The sequence below is a fragment of the Pongo abelii genome, chromosome 20, assembly GCF_028885655.2.
Source record: "Pongo abelii isolate AG06213 chromosome 20, NHGRI_mPonAbe1-v2.0_pri, whole genome shotgun sequence".
NCBI classification, from domain to species: domain Eukaryota; kingdom Metazoa; phylum Chordata; class Mammalia; order Primates; family Hominidae; genus Pongo; species Pongo abelii.
The window spans coordinates 6,883,731-6,901,996 of NC_072005.2; the positions used below are offsets into that span (position 1 = coordinate 6,883,731).

The window sequence follows — 18,266 nt, forward strand, 5'->3', positions numbered from 1 at the left end:
GGGTTTCTTGATATTCTCCAGTTCTTCGCAGATATTGATGAGTGCCGCCAAGATCCATCAACATGTGGTCCTAATTCTATCTGCACCAATGCCGTGGGCTCCTACAGCTGTGGCTGCATTGCAGGCTTTCGTCCTAATCCAGAAGGCTCCCAGAAAGATGGCAACTTCAGCTGCCAAAGTAATAATCTCTTTGTATGTCTTGGCAATGGAATCTGTTTCTGGCTTTGGTTGGAAAATTCTCATTCTACCCAACCTCAGGATCTTCCTCTTAGTGTTGCCTCATCCACATATTCTGTTTCTTTTTCTTCTTCATCCATTTACTCTTTCAACAAATGATTTTTGGAGTACCTATTAATTAATTAATTAGTTAGTTAAACAGGCCCCTGCAGTAGGCACTGAAGATTTGGTCCTGAATATGATAGGCATGATTCTTGTCCTCTTGTAGCTTATAGTCTAGGGAAGGAGCCAGAACACACACACACACAATTATTTAATTATAACTATGAATGAAACAACAAAAAAAATAGTGTGCTTTTTTTTTTTTTTTTCACCCAGGCTGGAGTACAGTAGCACGATCTCGGCTCACTGCAAGCTCCACCTCCTGGGTTCATGCCATTCTCCTGCCTCAGCCTCCTGAGTAGCTGGGACTACAGGCGCCCGACACCATGCCTGGCTAATTTTTTTGTATTTTTAGTAGAGACGGGGTTTCACCATGTTAGCCAGGATAGTCTCGATCTACTGACCTCGTGATCAGCCTGCCTCGGCCTCCCAAAGTGCTGGGATTACAGGCGTGAGCCACCGCGCCCATCCAAAACACATTGTGCTTTGAAGTGGCTAATAGGATATTGATTATGCTCCAAGCAAACAACATTTAAGCAGAAACCTGAAGGAGGAGAAGGACTTCTCTAGAGGAAGAATGGAGATCATGCTGTTCTGGGTTATAGCAGATGCAAAGGTCCTGAGGCTCACACTAAATGAGGACAAGGGGAAGTGGCAGTAGACATATCTGATGAAGTGGACAGAGGTCAGATTCTGCAGGGTCTTGGTGGCTTGTGAAGAATTTTGAAAGGGCTGGATGCAGTGACATACCTATAATCAGCACTTTGGGAGGCCAAGGTGAGAGGATCACTTGAGGCCAGGAATTCAAGACCAGCTTGGGCAACATTGCAAGACTCTGTCTCTACAAAAAATAATGACAAAAAATTAGCCAGGTGTAGTAGCATGGGCTTGTAGTCCTAGCTACTCAGGAGGCTGAGGTGGGAGAATCGCTTGAGCCTAGGAGGTCGAGGCTGCAGTGAGCTATGCTCACACCACTGCATTCAAGCCTGGGTGACAGAGTGAGACCCTGTCTTTTCTTTTTTTTCTTTTTTTTTTATGGAGTCTCACTGTGTTGCCCAGGCTGGAGTGCAGTGGTGCGATCTCAGCTCACCGCAACCTCCATCTCCCAGGTTCAAACGATTCTTCTGCCTCAGCCTGCTGAGTAGCTAGGATTACAGGTGCCCACCACCAAGCCCAGGTAATTTTTGTATTTTTAGTAGAGACGGGGTTTCACCATGTTGGCCAAGCTGTTCTTGAACTCCTGATCTTGTGATCACCTCAGCCTCTCAAAATGCTGGGATTACAGGTGTGAGCCACTGTGCCTGGCCAACCCTTTCTTTTAAAAAAGAATTTCAGAGTCCTTTCCCCCACTAAGAATAATGGGGAACCATGAAAGGTTTAAAACTGTTAAATTATGTATTATTTATTACATTAAAAATACGTGTAACTTATTGGAGGCAATGAAGTATAACAAGCAAATGAATATATCTGATGTATTTCCAAATATAATAAAGATAATATCATCAATGCTGCTGGTTCTCCTGTATGTTTCTTCTCCACTCTATCTTCTTGTATCCTCCTTAGAGAGCCACTTGGAATTTTGTGTTTATTATTTCCCTACTTAAAAAAATATTTTCCTGTGGTATGTACCCCTAAACAATGTCTGCCTAGTATTGCTTGTGTTTGGAGCTTTGTAAAAATGATATCATACTACATATGACTATAGATGTATGTCTTTTATATGTATGACTTCTCTAATTTGCTCTGTTTCACTCAATATTGTGCCTCTTAGAGTGTAAGCTGTGCAGGGACATAATATTGAGTGAGAAGTCACACATATAAAAGGCATACATCCACAGTCATATGCATGATTGCCTCTAAGAGGCAGGATATTGAGTGAAACAGAGCAAATTAGAAAATTGTGTGTTGTAGTAAACACTCCTTCATGTTGTAGTGTGTAGTTGTGGTTTGTTCATTTTCCCCCTTGTGTATTAGGGTAATAGATGGATTTTAAGTTGGGGAGGGGAGGACATGAAAACAGACTTGAATTTTCATCATATTTTGCTGAGGTTGAAGTTTGGTTTGGTTGCTGTTGTTTTCTTCCTAGGGGTTCTCTTCAAATGTAAGGAAGATGTGATACCTGATAATAAGCAGATCCAGCAATGCCAAGAGGGAGCCACAGTGAAACCTGTATATGCAAGTATTTTTTAAGGTTCCTAGTTTTTGAGGTTTTCTTAGAAGCCATTTAGGTAGAATGTTGTTTTTGCAGTTCTAACAAAGGCAAAAGTAATAGTGGCCAAAACCAGACAGCAGTTTATTTTTCTCCTCTGTAACCTGCTGAGTGTAAGCTGTGCAGAGCTCATACCATGGCTCCATCATGCTCTGCCAGCATCAACACAAGACTCCCACTTTGTGGTCCAAGATGGCTGCTCCAGCTCCTGCCCTCACATCTGCATTCCAGCTTGTGGGAAGGGGAGAAGAGGAAGTGAAAAGTAGGGTCCTTTTCTTTAAGCGTATGACCCAGCACCACTTCTGCTTGCACCTGATTGGGTAGAAATTAGTTACATGGTCACACCTAGCTGCAAGGGAAGCTGGGGAGAGAGAATGTTTGCCTATCTAAAACTTGAGGATTCTCTTAATTAAAGAACGGGAGAATACATTGGAGTCTTCCTGCCAGTGAAGGTGTTGATGCTGCAACTGAGTAATGTTGGTGTGGGGGTGTTACACAGCCAGCCAGGCCAAAAGGAATTTGGACATCCTGACTGTCTAATGAAGTCATTACAATGAGTAAAGACTCCATGACCTCTTTAGAAATCGATGTCACTATTCTAAATATGAGCTTGTAAATTAGCTTTGGGATTCCCACGTGCCTTGGACCACTGTTTTTCTTTTTTAATTGTGGTGAGGTACACATAACATAAAATTCACCACTTTAACTATTTTAAAGTGTGCAATTCAGTGGCACTTAGACCATTCACAATGTTATGCAATCATCACCTCAATCTAGCTCTAGAAATTTTTTTTTTGAGATGGAGTCTTGCTCTGTTGCCCAGGCTGGAGTGCAGTGGGGTGATCTTGGCTCACTGCAACCTCTGCCTCCTGGGTTCAAGCAATTCTTCCTGCCTCAGCCTCCCAAATAGCTGGGACTACAGGCACCCACCACCATGCCTGGCTCATTTTTGTGTTTTTAGTAGAGACAAGGTTTTGCCATGTTGGCCAGACTAGTCTCAAACTCCTGACCTTGGGTGATCCACCTGCCTCAGCCTCCCAACGTTCTGGGATTACAGGTGTGAGCACCGTGCTCAGCCAAGTTCTGGAATATTTTTATCATTAAGCAGTCACTCCCCATTCTCCCCTCCCACTAGCCCATGGAAAACACTAATCAGCTTTCTGTCTCCGTGGATTTGTCTATTCTTGACATTTCACAGAAATGGAATCATGCAATATTTGCTCCTTTGTGTCTGGCTTCTTTCACTTATGATATTTTCAAGGTTCTTTCATGCTGTAGTACATATCAGAGAACTCCATTCCTTTTTATGGCTAAATAATATTCCACATGGACCACTGTTAGTTCATACATTTCCTCTTCTTTTAATATCACTGGTTGGGAACAGGCCCCCCAAAATCTGGCCATAAACTGGCCCCAGAACTGGCCATAAACAAAATCTCTGCAGCACTGTGACAGTTCATGATGGCCATGACACCCACGCTGGAAGGTTTTGGGTTTACTGGAATGAGGGCAAGGAGCACCTGGCCAGCCCAGGGCGGAAAACCGCTTAAAGGCGTTCTTAAACCACAAACAATAGCATGAGCCATCTGTGCCTTAAGAACATGCTCCTGCTGCAGATAACTAGCCAGACCCATCCCTTTATTTCGGGCCATCCCTTCGTTTCCCGTAAGGGATACTTTTAGTTAATCTAATATCTATAGAAACAATGCTAATGACTGGCTTGCTGTTAATAAATATGTGGGTAAATCTCTGTTCAAGGCTCTCAGCTCTGAAGGCTGTGAGACCCCTGATTTCCCACTCCACACCTCTATACTTCTGTGTGTGTGTCTATAATTTCTCTGGCACCGCTGGCTCAGGGTCTCCCTGACCAAGCTGGTTTTGGCAATCACTAAGTAGTTTTGCTATTTTTTTATGTTTGCTTTTTTATTTACGGAAGGAAAAGGTGATATGATTCTAATTCTGATCGAATAATGAGTTTTTATTTCCCTGAGAATTCTAGAGACTCAGGAATTCAGAGCCACCTCATATGATGGGCTTTATGGGCTAATTTGTAGATTACATGCTTGGGGGAATACATCGATTCATGCTCACAAATGCTCTTTTTTTTTTTTTCTGGGACACAGGTCTCCTTTTGTGCACAAACAAATAACATCTTCAGCATTCTGGACAAAGTGTGTGAAAATAAAACGACTGTAGTTTCTCTGAAGGTAACGATTGGGTCTTTTAAATTGTGTTTTGAGTTTCAAACATCCTGGGCACACTTTGGGTGCAAAAAGATGTCTTTATGGCCAGGCGTGGTGGCTCACACCCATAATCCCAGCACTTTGGGAGGCTGAGGCGAGTGAATCACTTGAGGTCAGGAGTTCGAGACCAGCCTAGCCAACATGATGAAACCCTGTCTCTACTACAAATACAAAAATTAGCTGGGTGTGGTGGCGGGTGCCCATAGTACCAGCTACTCAGGAGGCTGAAGCAGGAGGATTGCTCAAACCCGGGAGGCGGAGGTTGTGGTGAGCCAAGATAGCACCACTGCACTCCAGCCTTGGCAACAGACTGAGACTCTGTCTAAAAAAGAAAGAAAGAAAGAAAGAAAGATCTCTTTATAATGAATGGATTGTGAATTAATATTTAATTTTTTATAGCTGTAAGATTTGAAAAATTAGAATACAGTAAAATTACCTTTTTACTTGTATAGTTTGATGAGTTTTCTCACCTGAAGAGATTTGTGGAACTACCACTATAATTAGGATGCAGAACAGTTTAATTATCTCCAAACATTCCCTTGGGCTTCTCCTTTATGGTCAGATACTCCCTCCACCACTAACCTCTACAAATCCCTGATCTAGTCTCTGTCACTGGAGTTTTGTCTTTTGAAGAGTGTTATATTAATGAAACCACATAGTATGTGGTCTTTTGAGACTGGCTTCTTTGACTCAGCATAATGCATTTGAGATGCCTGGATAGTGTGTATATAAACAGTGCCATTTCCTCCTCCTCCTCCTTCTTCCTTCTTTCTTTTCCTTCCTTTTTACTGTTAATGAGATTCAGCACATTCTCATTGCTGTGTATAACCATCACCATTATCCATCTCGAGAACTTTCTCATCTTTCTCATCTTTTCAGGGGGACAGAGTTGGTTGGTGGTTTTGTTTGTTTTGTTTTGTTTGTTTGTTTGTTTGTTTTGAGATGAAGTCTTGCTCTGTTGCCCAGGCTAGGGTGCAATGGTGCGATCTCAGCTCACTGCAACCTCCATCTCCTGGGTTCAAGCGATTCTCCTGCCTCAGCCTCCCGAGTAGTTGGGATTACAGGCATGCGCCACCATGCCCGGCTAATTTTGTATTTTTAGTAGAGATGGGGTTTCTCCATGTTGGTCAGGCTGGTCTCGAACTCCCGACCTTAGGCGATGCACCTGCCTCGGCCTCCCAAAGTGCTGAGATTAGAGGTGTGAGTCACCAAGTCCAGCCAAAAGCTAGTTTTTCTTAAGCTTTAAGTTGAACTGATTGATACTGTCATTTTCTTTATAAATCTGATTATTTTTGTATGAAAATAACACTTTTACTTGTAATTTTATTAATTTTAAATTAATACATTTATTTTTATTCATAAAGTATACATTCATCCCTAGGGTTTTCAGATTAAATTTTGATAAATGGTTAATCCTATTTACAAACTTAGTTCAATTTCCTCAAATGTTTTATACTGTGTTTATAAATATTCCAATTCCCCCCTCCCGCTCCACCCAAATTTCAAGTACCTCGTGAAGAGGATTTACAAATCTAATAGGCAAAGTCACTTGGGTCCTGAGCGACTCATAAATCCAATCGATTGAATCTATAAATATAATAATTCAGATTCTTTTAGACATTAAATATGGTTTATAAATAGCCACGTTCTCTTAAATTGTTCATATTAAAATAACAAGTCTAATTGCTTTTTGCAATAAAATTATGTGGTTTATTGGTTAGCTTCTCTAATGTGTCAAACTGTTCCAACTCTTTTTTTTTTTTTTGAGATGGAGTCTTGCTCTGTTGCCCAGGCTGCAGTGCAATGGCGTGATATTAACTCACTGCAAGCTCCGCCTCCCGGGTTCATGCCATTCTCCTGCCTCAGGCTCCCAAGTAGCTGGGACTACAGGCACCCACCACCAAGCCTGGCTAATATTTTGTATTTTTAGTAGAGACCGGGTTTCACCATGTTGGCCAGGCTGGTCTCGAACTCCTGACCTCAGGTGATCCACCCACCTCAGCCTTCCAAAGTGCTGGGATTACAGGCATAAGCCACCACACCCAGCCCCAACTCTTTAAATAGCAGATGTTTCTAGATTATGCTAAAGATGTGAAAAACTTCTACATTTAACACAAATCCTACTAAGGATGTTTAGTTTGCCTAAAATTTTCTAACTTTCCTGAGGATATAAAATAACTTTCCTAGCTAAGAAGAATAAATTTAACATATCAGAGGGGCGGGATTTGAAGAGATTTCGTCAGCTGTAGAACTGAGTCCTATGTTTCCTGGAGATGGTTCTAGTTGAGATGTTTCTGCTATGTCAGTGGGGAGGGGAGTCCCACAGTCATGCTTTTTGGGGATTACAGAGCTCAGGGCATCCTGTTTCTCTTGGACAAATATCTCTCAAATGTCCTGCTTACCCCGTGTTTATTGAAATCCTTTTTTTCCTTTTATCATCTAATTTGGATAGATAGAAATTTGTATTGCTGCTCAAATTTCAGTTTAATTTCCTCTACCATCTGACTGGGTTTAATTCATTTAATGCATTTTCCTGCATTTATTAGGTTCTGGATTCCTTTTAGTTTTTTTTTTTTTTTCTCGCTTGGGTCAGAGTCGCATATGATAGTCCATTTATCGATAATAATCAATAATAAGGGGAATCATATGAATATTACTATTACTATTGTTGTTATTGTTTTCTTACCTTAATCCTATTCCTCAAACACATGCAGTGTTAAGAGGTAGATAAGTATCTTCCCCTATCTTTTTACCTTGTGAGCATGTACACACATACACACATATACATATATACACATACAAATAAACACACACATATACACACATGCACACACATATACATACATACAAATACACACACACACATATACACACATGTACACACACATACACCTCCCCCACATGCACACACATGCACACACATACGCACATATGCATATGCACATACACATATAACACATACATACATGCACACATACACATACAAACGCATACACACACCCCACACACATTTACACACATACACACATGTATACACACATATATGCATATACCCATACACACATACAGACATACACAGACATCTACACACAGATACACACATACACATCCACACACATATACACACTCCTCACACACACACACACATATATACATACAGGCATATACAAATGTACACACATACACAAACACACATATATACACACACATACACATACATATACACAAACACACATACATACATAGGCATACATAGACATACACAAAGATACACACAAATGCACACACATGTACACAACCCAACACATACACACATATACACACACCCACATATATAAGCACACACACACATGCACACACAGTGGAGTCATTTTATTGAGCACTTACTATGAGAGGTTTAGGACAGTGATTAATGATTCAGCCTCTGCTGCCAGACTGCCAAGGTTCAAATCATGGTTCTTCCACCTGCTAGATACGAGTCCTTGTTTCTCCTTTCAAAAGTCAAAATAATAATAAGCAGCCTCTACTTCATAGATATCTTCTACAAATTAAACAAGTTAATATATAAAAGACATTTAGAGCAATACCTGGCTCATAATAAGTGTGTGCTATTTTTATTTCTATATGCCAGAACATAAATACCATAATATAAAATTTTAAATTAAACCAATTGTTCCTAAACCAAATGCAATACTATATACATGATACTCTGTAATTTGCTTTAGTTAACAATGGCTCAGAGACCCTTTTGCTTATTAATGCCTATAGCTATACAACAATATTCATTTTAACAGCTGTATGGCTGTCTCATTATTTGATTTCATCTTCATTTATTGACCCAGTCTGTTGGGCGTTTAGGCTTTCCACAAACTATCCTGAGATGAACATCACTGGACAAGATCCTTGCACAACTTTTAAGTATTTCTGGAAAGATTAATTCCGGGAAGGGGAATTGCTGAGTCAAAGGGTATATGCAATTTACATGGCTATAGGTACAAACTTATTGCATTGCATAAAGGTTACATCAATTTGTCTTTCTTGCTTGCTTTCTTGCTTTCTTTCTACAAGATCTCACTCTGTCACCCAAGCTGGAGTGCAGTGGAGTGATCATAGCTCACTGCAGCCTTGAACTCCAGGGCTCAAGAGATCCTCCCACCTCAGCCTCCTGAGTCGCTGGGACTAGTGTCATGCACCACCATGCCTGCTCTTTTTTAATTTGTTTGTACAGATGGGGTCTCGTTATGTTGTCCAGGCTTGTCTTGAATTCCTTAACTTCAATTTGTATTTCTTTTTTTTTCTTTTTTGAGACAGTCTCTCGCACTGTTGCCCAGGCTGGAGTGCAGTGGTGCGATCTCAGCTCACTGCAACCTCTGCCTCCTGGGTTCAAGTGATTCTCCTGCCTCAGCCTCCCAAGTAGCTGGGGTTACAGGCATGTGCCACCATGCCCAGCTAAATTTTTTTGTATTTTTAGTAGAGACAGAGTTTCACTGTGTTCGCCAGGCTGGTCTCAAACTGCTGACCTCATGATCCACCCGCCTCAGCCTCCCAAAGTGCTGGGCTTACAGGTGTGAGCCACTGCACCCGGCCTGAATTTGTATTTCTAATGGGGCTTCTTGAATCAGAAAAAGGAGCTCGAGTGGATGCTCCTTTTAATTCTCCTTTGGATGGACTCCCAGCCTATTCTTAATCAGAAAAAGGACAGCTGTTATTTCATTAATGAGAGAGAGAGAGAGAGAGAGAGAGAGAGAGAGAGAATGAACAAACACATCTTTCCTTGCAGAATACAACTGAGAGCTTTGTCCCTGTGCTTAAACAAATATCCACGTGGACTAAATTCACCAAGGAAGAGACGTCCTCCCTGGCCACAGTCTTCCTGGAGAGTGTGGAAAGCATGACACTGGCATCTTTTTGGAAACCCTCAGCAAATGTCACTCCAGCTGTTCGGACGAAATACTTAGGTAGGAGACACCCTTCGTGGCAAGGTTACACCTAGGTGACGATTTTGAAAGTTGACTTTGGCAATGGGATATTCCCTGGGTTTCCCACCCATTCTTTCCCCAACTGTTTAAAAACTTTCAATTCACAGCAAAGCAAGTCTAATCATATTAACAACATTTTCCATTCACTGAGCGCTTGGCAAAGGCCAGGCACTGTGCTAAGACCATATCATTAATTTATTCTACAAATATTTGCTGATTAGCTGTTATGTGCTGGGCTAAGGTATGACAGTCATAGGCTGTGCTCAAGTACTTCCTGTTTGCCCTGCTGGGCCCATGGTGGAATTGTACTTCCTGGCTACTGTGTGGTTAGGTGGGATTTGGGGACTAGCTCAGGCCAATAAATATGGGAATAGAGTCGTTGCCAGTATGAGACTTTCCAGAACTTTCTTTCCCTCTGCCCATATGAATAGCAGTGCTTCAGGTCACAGCTGCTCCATCTGCCTGGGTCCCAGAATAAAGATAATATAGAACATGGCCTCAAGTCAATTTACAATAGACCCAAAGCATTAATGAGATATAAACACTTGTTATTTTTTAATCCACTAAGACTTAGGGTTGTTTGTTACTGCTGCAAGACTGATCCTTTCCTGACTGATACATACTTGATAGATAACTACTTGGGAATAGTGGGTCCTGTAGATCTTTTACATTAGCACCCCACTCCTGGTAGTAGTTCCAGTATCATTCACATAGACCTACGAAGTTCCAACCTAATGGATGCCCAGACGGCCAAGAGGTGGAAATAAAGTATTTGGTGGACTCCAACCAGTAGTGAAGAAAATTGGCCTCATGAATCTCATATTTTAGTGAGTTGAGTCAGAAAATAAACAAACAGACATCTGGTATACCAAATAGAGGTAGCGCTATTGAGAAAAAGTACAGCAGCCTAGGGAGGTTAGAGAGGGTTGGGATTAGAGGGAGAGTTGCTATTTTATATAGCAAGATCAGGGTAAGTCTCATTGGGGCAGGGATGTCAGGGAAGACAGCCACTTAAATATCTGAAGAAAGAGCAAGTGCAGGAATACCTGGAGAATTCAAGGAACAATGAGGTGTGCAGTGTGGCTGAAGTGGCATTGAAGATGGCGAGAGCAGTAGGAGAAAGGAAGAGAGATGGAAATTTAGATGAATGTAGGGACTTAAGGTTTTTTTTTGTTTGTTTGTTTGTTTGTTTGTTTTTTGTTGTTTTTTTTTTGAGACAGGGTCTCACTCTGTCACCTAGGCTGGAGTGCAGTGGTATGATCACAGCTCACTACAGCTTTGCACTCCCAGGCTCAAGTGATCTTCCTGCCTCAGCCTCCTGAGTAGCTGGGAACTATAGGTGTGCACCACCATGCTTGTCCAGTTTTAAAAATTTTTGGTAGAAATGAGGTCTTGCTATGTTACCCACGCTGGTCTTGAACTCCTGAGCTCAAGCAATGCTCCTGCTCGGCCTCCCAAAGTACTAGGATTACAGACCTGAACCACTGTACCCAGCCAAGATTTGAAGATGAAAGGACATTGGAAAATTTGGGAACAAGTATGGTATTATCTGGCTTATATTTTACAAGGATACTTCTGGTTCCATTATCTAGTTTATTTTCATGGAGGGCCAATGGGTTAGGTCCTGCAATGCTTGTCATGGTAGAGATGAGAAATTGGAGGCACAGAGAGGTTAAGTCAATGCCCAAATTTAGGCAGCTAGTGCGTGGCAGAGCTGGACCTCCCAGTTACCACCATCTGACTGCAGAACCTGAGCTCTTGTGTACCATGCTAGGCTTGCCCCAATCCCTTACTATTTCTTTTGGTTTTAGAAAACTTATATAAGGCCGGGGGCGGTGGCTCCCACCTGTAATCCTAGCACTTTGGGAGGTCGAGGCGGGTGGATCACGAGGTCAGGAAACCGAGACCATCCTGGCTAACACAGCGAAACCGCATCTCTACTAAAAATACAAAAAATTAGCTGGGTGTGGTGGTGGGCAACTGCAATCCCAGCTACTTGGGAGGCTGAGGCAGGAGAATGGTGTGAACCCGGGAGGCAGAGCTTGCAGTGAGCCAAGATCGTGCCACTGCACTCCAGCCTGAGTGACAGAGCAAGACTCTGTCTCAAAAAAAAACAAAAAAAAACTTAGAGAGAAGATCATGACCGTTGCCTTCCATCACTGTTGACTTTGACCCCATCTTTCCCTGATGCACCCCCTAGGATATGAGAGTTCGCTTCTAAGGCTCCAGCTGGGTTACTCATTTATTTGGTGGTATGATCCCCATATCATTCTTCATGAGACTCAAGATCTTTCCTATGATGAATTGAACTTTCTATTCTTTTCCTTTGCTCGCCACGATGGAGGTGTACCTTTTCTTGGACAGAAACCAAATTCAGGACTGACTTTCTGGGTGACCTCATACGAACTCTCCCTTTCTCTTTTTAGACATTGAGAGCAAAGTTATCAACAAAGAATGCAGTGAAGAGAATGTGACCTTGAACTTGGTAGCCAAGGGGGATAAGATGAAGATCGGGTGCTCCACTATTGAGGAATCTGAATCCACAGGTACAGTTCCTCTCCTGAGAATGCAGGTGATGGTGTATTCCACCCATAAGTATTTATCGATCCCTTTCTAGGTGCCAAGACCAGTGCCAGATAGTTGAGAACCAATGAGGGCAGAAATGGTCCATGCTCTCAGAGAGTTTTCCATGTGCTAGGGAAGTCAAACGTTAAATAACCTTATAATGCTGGAGTATTGAGACCTTCACTGGCCTATGTGATATGTACTGGTGACATTCTGCTGTTGAGCAGTTGAAATTTGTATAAGCCAGGTTGAGAGGTACTGTAAACCTAAAATAAACACTGTATTTCGAAGGTTTGTTGCACAAAAAGAAGGATTAAAACATCTCACTCATCTTTTTTTATATTTAAAATAATTTAAAAATAAAAAATACTTAAATTTTAAAAATATGTAGTATTTAAATTTTTTAATGATGTGGAAACATTATAGACATTAGATTTTATCATTGCAATACATTTAAAGTCATAGGGTTTCTTCTTAAAAGGTTTAAGGATTTGATCTATATTGACACATTTCCTCCAGGAAGTTGATAGACATGGAAGTATATATATTCTTCTTCTAGTAGTATATTAGAGTGCTTATATTTTTTACATATTTTAATCTTTGCAATCTGATAGGATAAAAATATGGTTGTTTCCCTTTTCATTTTTAGTGTCAGTGATATGAAATATTTAAATGCTTTCTTTTCCACTGTATTTTCATGTGTGCTTATTAGATGCTTATGTTGCTTAGCAATTTTTCTGTCAGTGTCTTTGATTTTCTCTTAAAGATTTGTACATTCTTCACAAATTAAAGCTATGTACTCTGCCTCTCAGATATGTTATAGACATTTTTTTTTTTGCCATCTAGATTTATTTGCTGTGTTTCGCTGTGCTCTATAAATATAGTAAAAAATAATAATAGTTACTACTTTGAGCAAAAAATAAATAAATAAATAAATAAATAAATAAATGTGCAATATTTAAAATATATCTTTAAATTTTAAAATATCACATTCATATGTTGAAATGATAATATTTGGCTTATACTGAGTTAATATATTATTAAAATTAATTTAATCTTTTTTTACTTTTAAAAAATGTGTACTAGAAAATTTAAAATTACATATGTGGTTCATACCATATTTCTGTTGGACAGTGCTAATCTGTGTCAGGGATGGCAAACTTTTTCTGTAGAGGGCTCATTAGTAACTATTTTAAGCATTGCAATTAATACAGCCTCTATCACAACGACTTAACTATCATTATAGTGCAAAAGCATCCACAGACAGTATGTATATGAATGTGCCTGGGCCTGTTTCAATAAAACTTTATTTTAAAAAGCAGGTGACAGCCAGATTGGCCCATAGGCCATGATTTTCCAGCCCCTGATCTGATCTATGCATATGATTAATGCTGATTAATACTTTAATGTAAAAGCACACTGTGCAATATGGAAGAGCTATTTAAGCGAAGTCCTGAGGAATAGGTAGAGAAAGCAGGAGAGAGTGTGTTACAGGAAGTATAAGCTATGGCTCCGTGTTGAAAAAAAGCTCGGTATGGTCATGGACCTAAAAGTAGAGTGGGCTGAAGCATCAGGAATGTGGGGGAGAGAGGGAAAAGAATTGAGGGTCGCTGGGCATGGTGGCTCACACCTGTAATCCCAACACTTTGGGAGGTCGAGGTGGGTGGATCACCTGAGGTTGAGAGTTCGAGACCAGCCTGACCAATATGGTGAAATCCCATCTCTACTAAAAATATAAAAAATGAGCCGGGCATGGTGGCAGGTGCCTGTCATCCCAGCTACTCAGGAGGCCGAGGCAGGAGAATTGCTTGAACCCGGGAGGCGGAGGCTTCAGTGAGCTGAGATTGCGCCACTGCACTCCAGCCTGGGTGACAGAAGAAGACTCCATCTCAAAAAAAAAAAAAAAAAGAATTGAAGGTGTTGCATCCCAGTTTATTACATTTGGACTTTCTCTGTTGGGCACAGAAAGCCTTGGAAAGTTCTGTATACAGCAGGATGATCTGATTATGTCTTCCAGATAGATGTCTTTTTAGAAATAAATCCTCTGGCTGTAATATGGGCAATCCATTGGAGAGGTGAGGCTAGGGGAAGGCAAGGACATTTGTGAGGAAGCCAGTGGTCTGGGAAAGACACGTGAGGCTTGGTCTAAGGCTATTTAGAAGGGAGAAGTGGGGAGAAGACAGGTTCAAGGCACATTAAGGAGGAGGAATCTGTTTTGGGGGGAGAAGAATTCAAGGATGACTCTCCAGGTTCCAGGTCAGGTAATATCAGTTATTGAAGTAGGAGATGCAGATAAAAGAAGATGAGAGAGCCAGGCATGGTGGCTCACGCCTGTAATCCCAGCACTTTGGGAGGCCGAGGCGGGCAGATCACCTGAGGTCCAGAGTTCAAGACCAACCTGGCCAACATGGTGAAACCCCGTCTCTACTAAAAATACAAAAAATTAGCTGGGTGTGGTCTCGGGCACCTGTAATCCCAGCTACTCGGGAGGCTGAGGCAGGAGAATCGCTTGAACCCGGAAGGCAGACGTTGCAGTGAGCCGAGAACCTGCCATTGCACTCCAGCCTGGGCAACAGAGCAAGACTCTGTCTCAAAAAAAAAAAGAAGAAGAAGAAGATGGGAGAGGAATTGCTCAATTTATGATGTCTGGGGGGACATCCAAGGGGCAGATGAAGCCTGGGGGATGGTACTGTCTGGTTGGGACAGGAAGTGGCATAGGACATATCCCTGGAGACCGTCCATATTTAAAGGGGACACGCCCCAAAGAGACTGAACCAGAATAACCATAGATGTGGGAGAACTTATTTCCCACTGAGTTGCATTGTCCCTTAAAAATACAAGTTCAAATTTATTTTTAAATGTAGCCAAGACTTCTCCAGGTAAGAGCACTGGGAGGTCTGTTTCATTTTGTTTTCATTTTTTGTCACCCAGGCTGGAGTGCAGTGGCGGGATCTTGGCTCATTGCAACCTCCGTCTCCCGGTTTCAAGCGATTCTCGTACCTCGGCCTCCTGAGTAGCTGGGACTACAGGCACCTGCCACCACGCTCGGCTAGTTTTTTTATTTTTAGTGTAGACAGGATTTCACCATGTTGGCCAGGCTGGCCTCGAACTCCTGACCTCAAGTGACCCGTTTGCCTTGGCCTCCCAAAGTGCTGGGATTACAGGTGTGAGCCACTCTGCCCAGCTGTGGAAGTTTTTGTTTTGTTTTGTTTTGAAACGGAGTCTTGCTCTGTCACTAGGCTGGAGTGCAGTGGTGCGATCTCGGCTCACTGCAATCTCCACCTCCCGGGTTCAAGCGATTCTCCTGCCTCAGCCTCCCAAGTAGCTGGAGCTACAGGCGCGCATCACCATGCCTGGCTAATTTTTTGTATTTTAGTAGAGATAGGGTTTCACCATGTTGGCCAGGATGGTCTCGATCTCCTGACCTCATGATCCACCCGCCTCGGTCTCCCAAAGTGCTGGGATTACAGGCGTGAGCCACCATGCCCGGCCAGAGGTTTTTTTTTTAATGGTTCTAGAAGCCCGCTGGTTATTTTAATCTCAGAGCAGCCCAGTGAGGTGCATGACTCTCTCTCTCTCTCTCTCCCTCCCTCTGTGTGTGTGTGTGTGTGTGTGTGTGTGTGTGTTGGGTCTTCTATAATAACAATTGAGCAAACAATTCCCTCCTTTTTTCATTTGGGGAAACCTGCAGGGACCACTGGTGTGGCTTTTGTCTCCTTTGTGGGCATGGAGTCGGTTTTAAATGAGCGCTTCTTCCAAGACCACCAGGCTCCCTTGACTACCTCTGAGATCAAGCTGAAGATGAATTCTCGAGTCGTTGGGGGCATAATGACTGGGGAGAAGAAAGACGGCTTCTCAGATCCAGTCATCTACACTCTGGAGAACATTCAGGTTTGTGAAGAGGTCTCTACTGAGATTCCTGTCTGCCTGTTGGGAACTCCTCGTCTCTCGATTGCCTTAACTCTCATTTTTTATGGGAAGCTATTGAGGCCGGTAATCTTCCACAATTTCTAGCAATTCAAGCCAATTAACAGAAGCCACTGCTAGCGGAATGAGGTCTCCCACTGTTACCAAACAGAACTAGGTCCATTTGCCCATGTGCAACAGAAAGCCAAACACTGAAGCACCAGGTTTTTGTAGAGAGAGAAGTTTATTGCAAGGCTGCCAAGCAAGGAGACAAGAGTCTGGCTCAAATCTGTCTTCCCAAGCTGGGAGGCTGGGGCAGGTTTTATAGTCGGTGGGTAATGAACTGCGATCTGATTGCATCTTACAATGAAGTGATGCAGGGAGGTGTGATCTGATTGGATCCGGCCATGGGGTGTTGCCAGGGCTTGATCTGATTGGATCCTGGATCCTGCTATGTGGTGGTTGCTTCTTTTTTTTTTTTGAGACAGAGCCTCGTCTACGGCCATACCACCCTGAACGCGCCCGATCTCGTCTGATCTCGGAAGCTAAGCAGGGTCGGGCCTGGTTAGTACTTGGATGGGAGACGGAGTCTCACTGCGTCGCCCAGGCTGGAGTGCAGTGGCACAGTCTCAACTCATTGCAAGCTCCACCTCCCAGGTTCACACCAGTCTCCTGCCTCAGCCTCCCTAGTAGCTGGGATTACAGGCGCCCGCCACCACAACCGGCTAATTTTTGTATTTTTAGTGCAGACGGGGTTTCACTGTGTTAGCCAGGATGGTCTCGATCTCCTGACCTCGTGATCCACCCGCTTTAGCCTCCCAAAGTGCTGGGATTACAGGCATGAGCCACCGTGCCCACCCTTTTTTTTTTTTTTTTTTTTTGAGATGGAGTTTCACTCTTGTTGCCCAGGCTAGAGTGCAATGGTGCAACCTTGGCTCATTTCAACCCCCGCCTCCTTGGTTCAAGCCATTCTCCCAAGTAGCAGGGATTACAGGTGCCCACCACCATGCCCAGCTAACTTTTTTGTATTTAGTAGAGACGGGGTTTCACCGTGTTGCTCAGGCTGGTCTGGAACTCCTGAACTTAGGTGATCCACCTGCCTCAGTCTCCTAAAGTGCTGGGATTACAGGCATGAGCCACCATGCCCACGCTTCTAGTATACATTCTTAAAGCATGTTGTTCTTAAACTGTTACTAAAAATATTTCTCTGCTTACTTGGTTTTTATATGTTTTTTTCTCCTACTGCACTATGATCTCCTTGGGGGAAGAACTGTTTACTAATGTCTCCCGTAAACAGCACAGATCAAGGCATGTAATAGGTATTCAATAAAAACACATTGAATGAGGCTGGGTGTGGTTGCTCATGCCTGTAATCCCAACACTTTGGGAGGTCTATGCAGGCGGATCACTTGAGGTCAGGAGTTCGAGACCAGCCTGGCCAATATGGAGAAACCCCATCTTTACTAAAAATACAAAAATTAGCTGGATATGGTGACACACACCTGTAATCCCAGAACTCTGGGAGGCCCGAGGCAGGTGAATCACTTGACATCAGGAGTTCAATACTGGTCTGGCCAACATGGTAAAACCCCATCTCTACTAAAAGTACAAAAATTAGCTAGGCATGATGGCGGGCACCTGTAATCCCAGCTACTTGGGAGGCTGAGGCAGAAGAATCGCTTGAACCCCAGAGGCGGAGGTTGCAGTGAGCCGAGACTGCACCACTGCACTCCAGCATGGGCAACAGAGTGAGACTCTGTCACACACACACACACAAACCACACATTCAATGAATAAGTGAATAATGAGTGACTATGCAGAAGGCCTTATTATGGATTTGACGAAAGGAGGAGTTTTCTTCTAGCAACAGCAATGTGAGCTGCCCCATCAGATTGGCCCTCATTGCATAATGAAATATCAGCATTTTTCCCCATTCCCTCAGGACATACCCTGTGTATTCTCTTTCCAGTGACCCTAGAGGATGGTCACATTTAATCCATTTGATGGGGATTTCCAGGAGACCTT

General features: G+C 42.7%; 1 protein-coding gene across 4 annotated transcripts in view; it reads left to right on the forward strand.

Annotated features, from left to right (window-relative positions):
* Positions 1–18,266, forward strand: part of ADGRE1 (adhesion G protein-coupled receptor E1) — a 60,297-nt gene that overhangs the window by 22,301 nt on the left and 19,730 nt on the right. For all 4 annotated transcript variants that reach the window (XM_054539475.2, XM_063719283.1, XM_054539476.2 and 1 more), the window contains exons 14-19: positions 32–178; positions 2,426–2,514; positions 4,672–4,755; positions 9,572–9,749; positions 12,197–12,316; positions 16,027–16,226. In XM_054539475.2, coding sequence (XP_054395450.2) covers positions 32–178; positions 2,426–2,514; positions 4,672–4,755; positions 9,572–9,749; positions 12,197–12,316; positions 16,027–16,226 — 818 coding nt within the window. The remainder of the gene's footprint in view (positions 1–31; positions 179–2,425; positions 2,515–4,671; positions 4,756–9,571; positions 9,750–12,196; positions 12,317–16,026; positions 16,227–18,266) is intronic.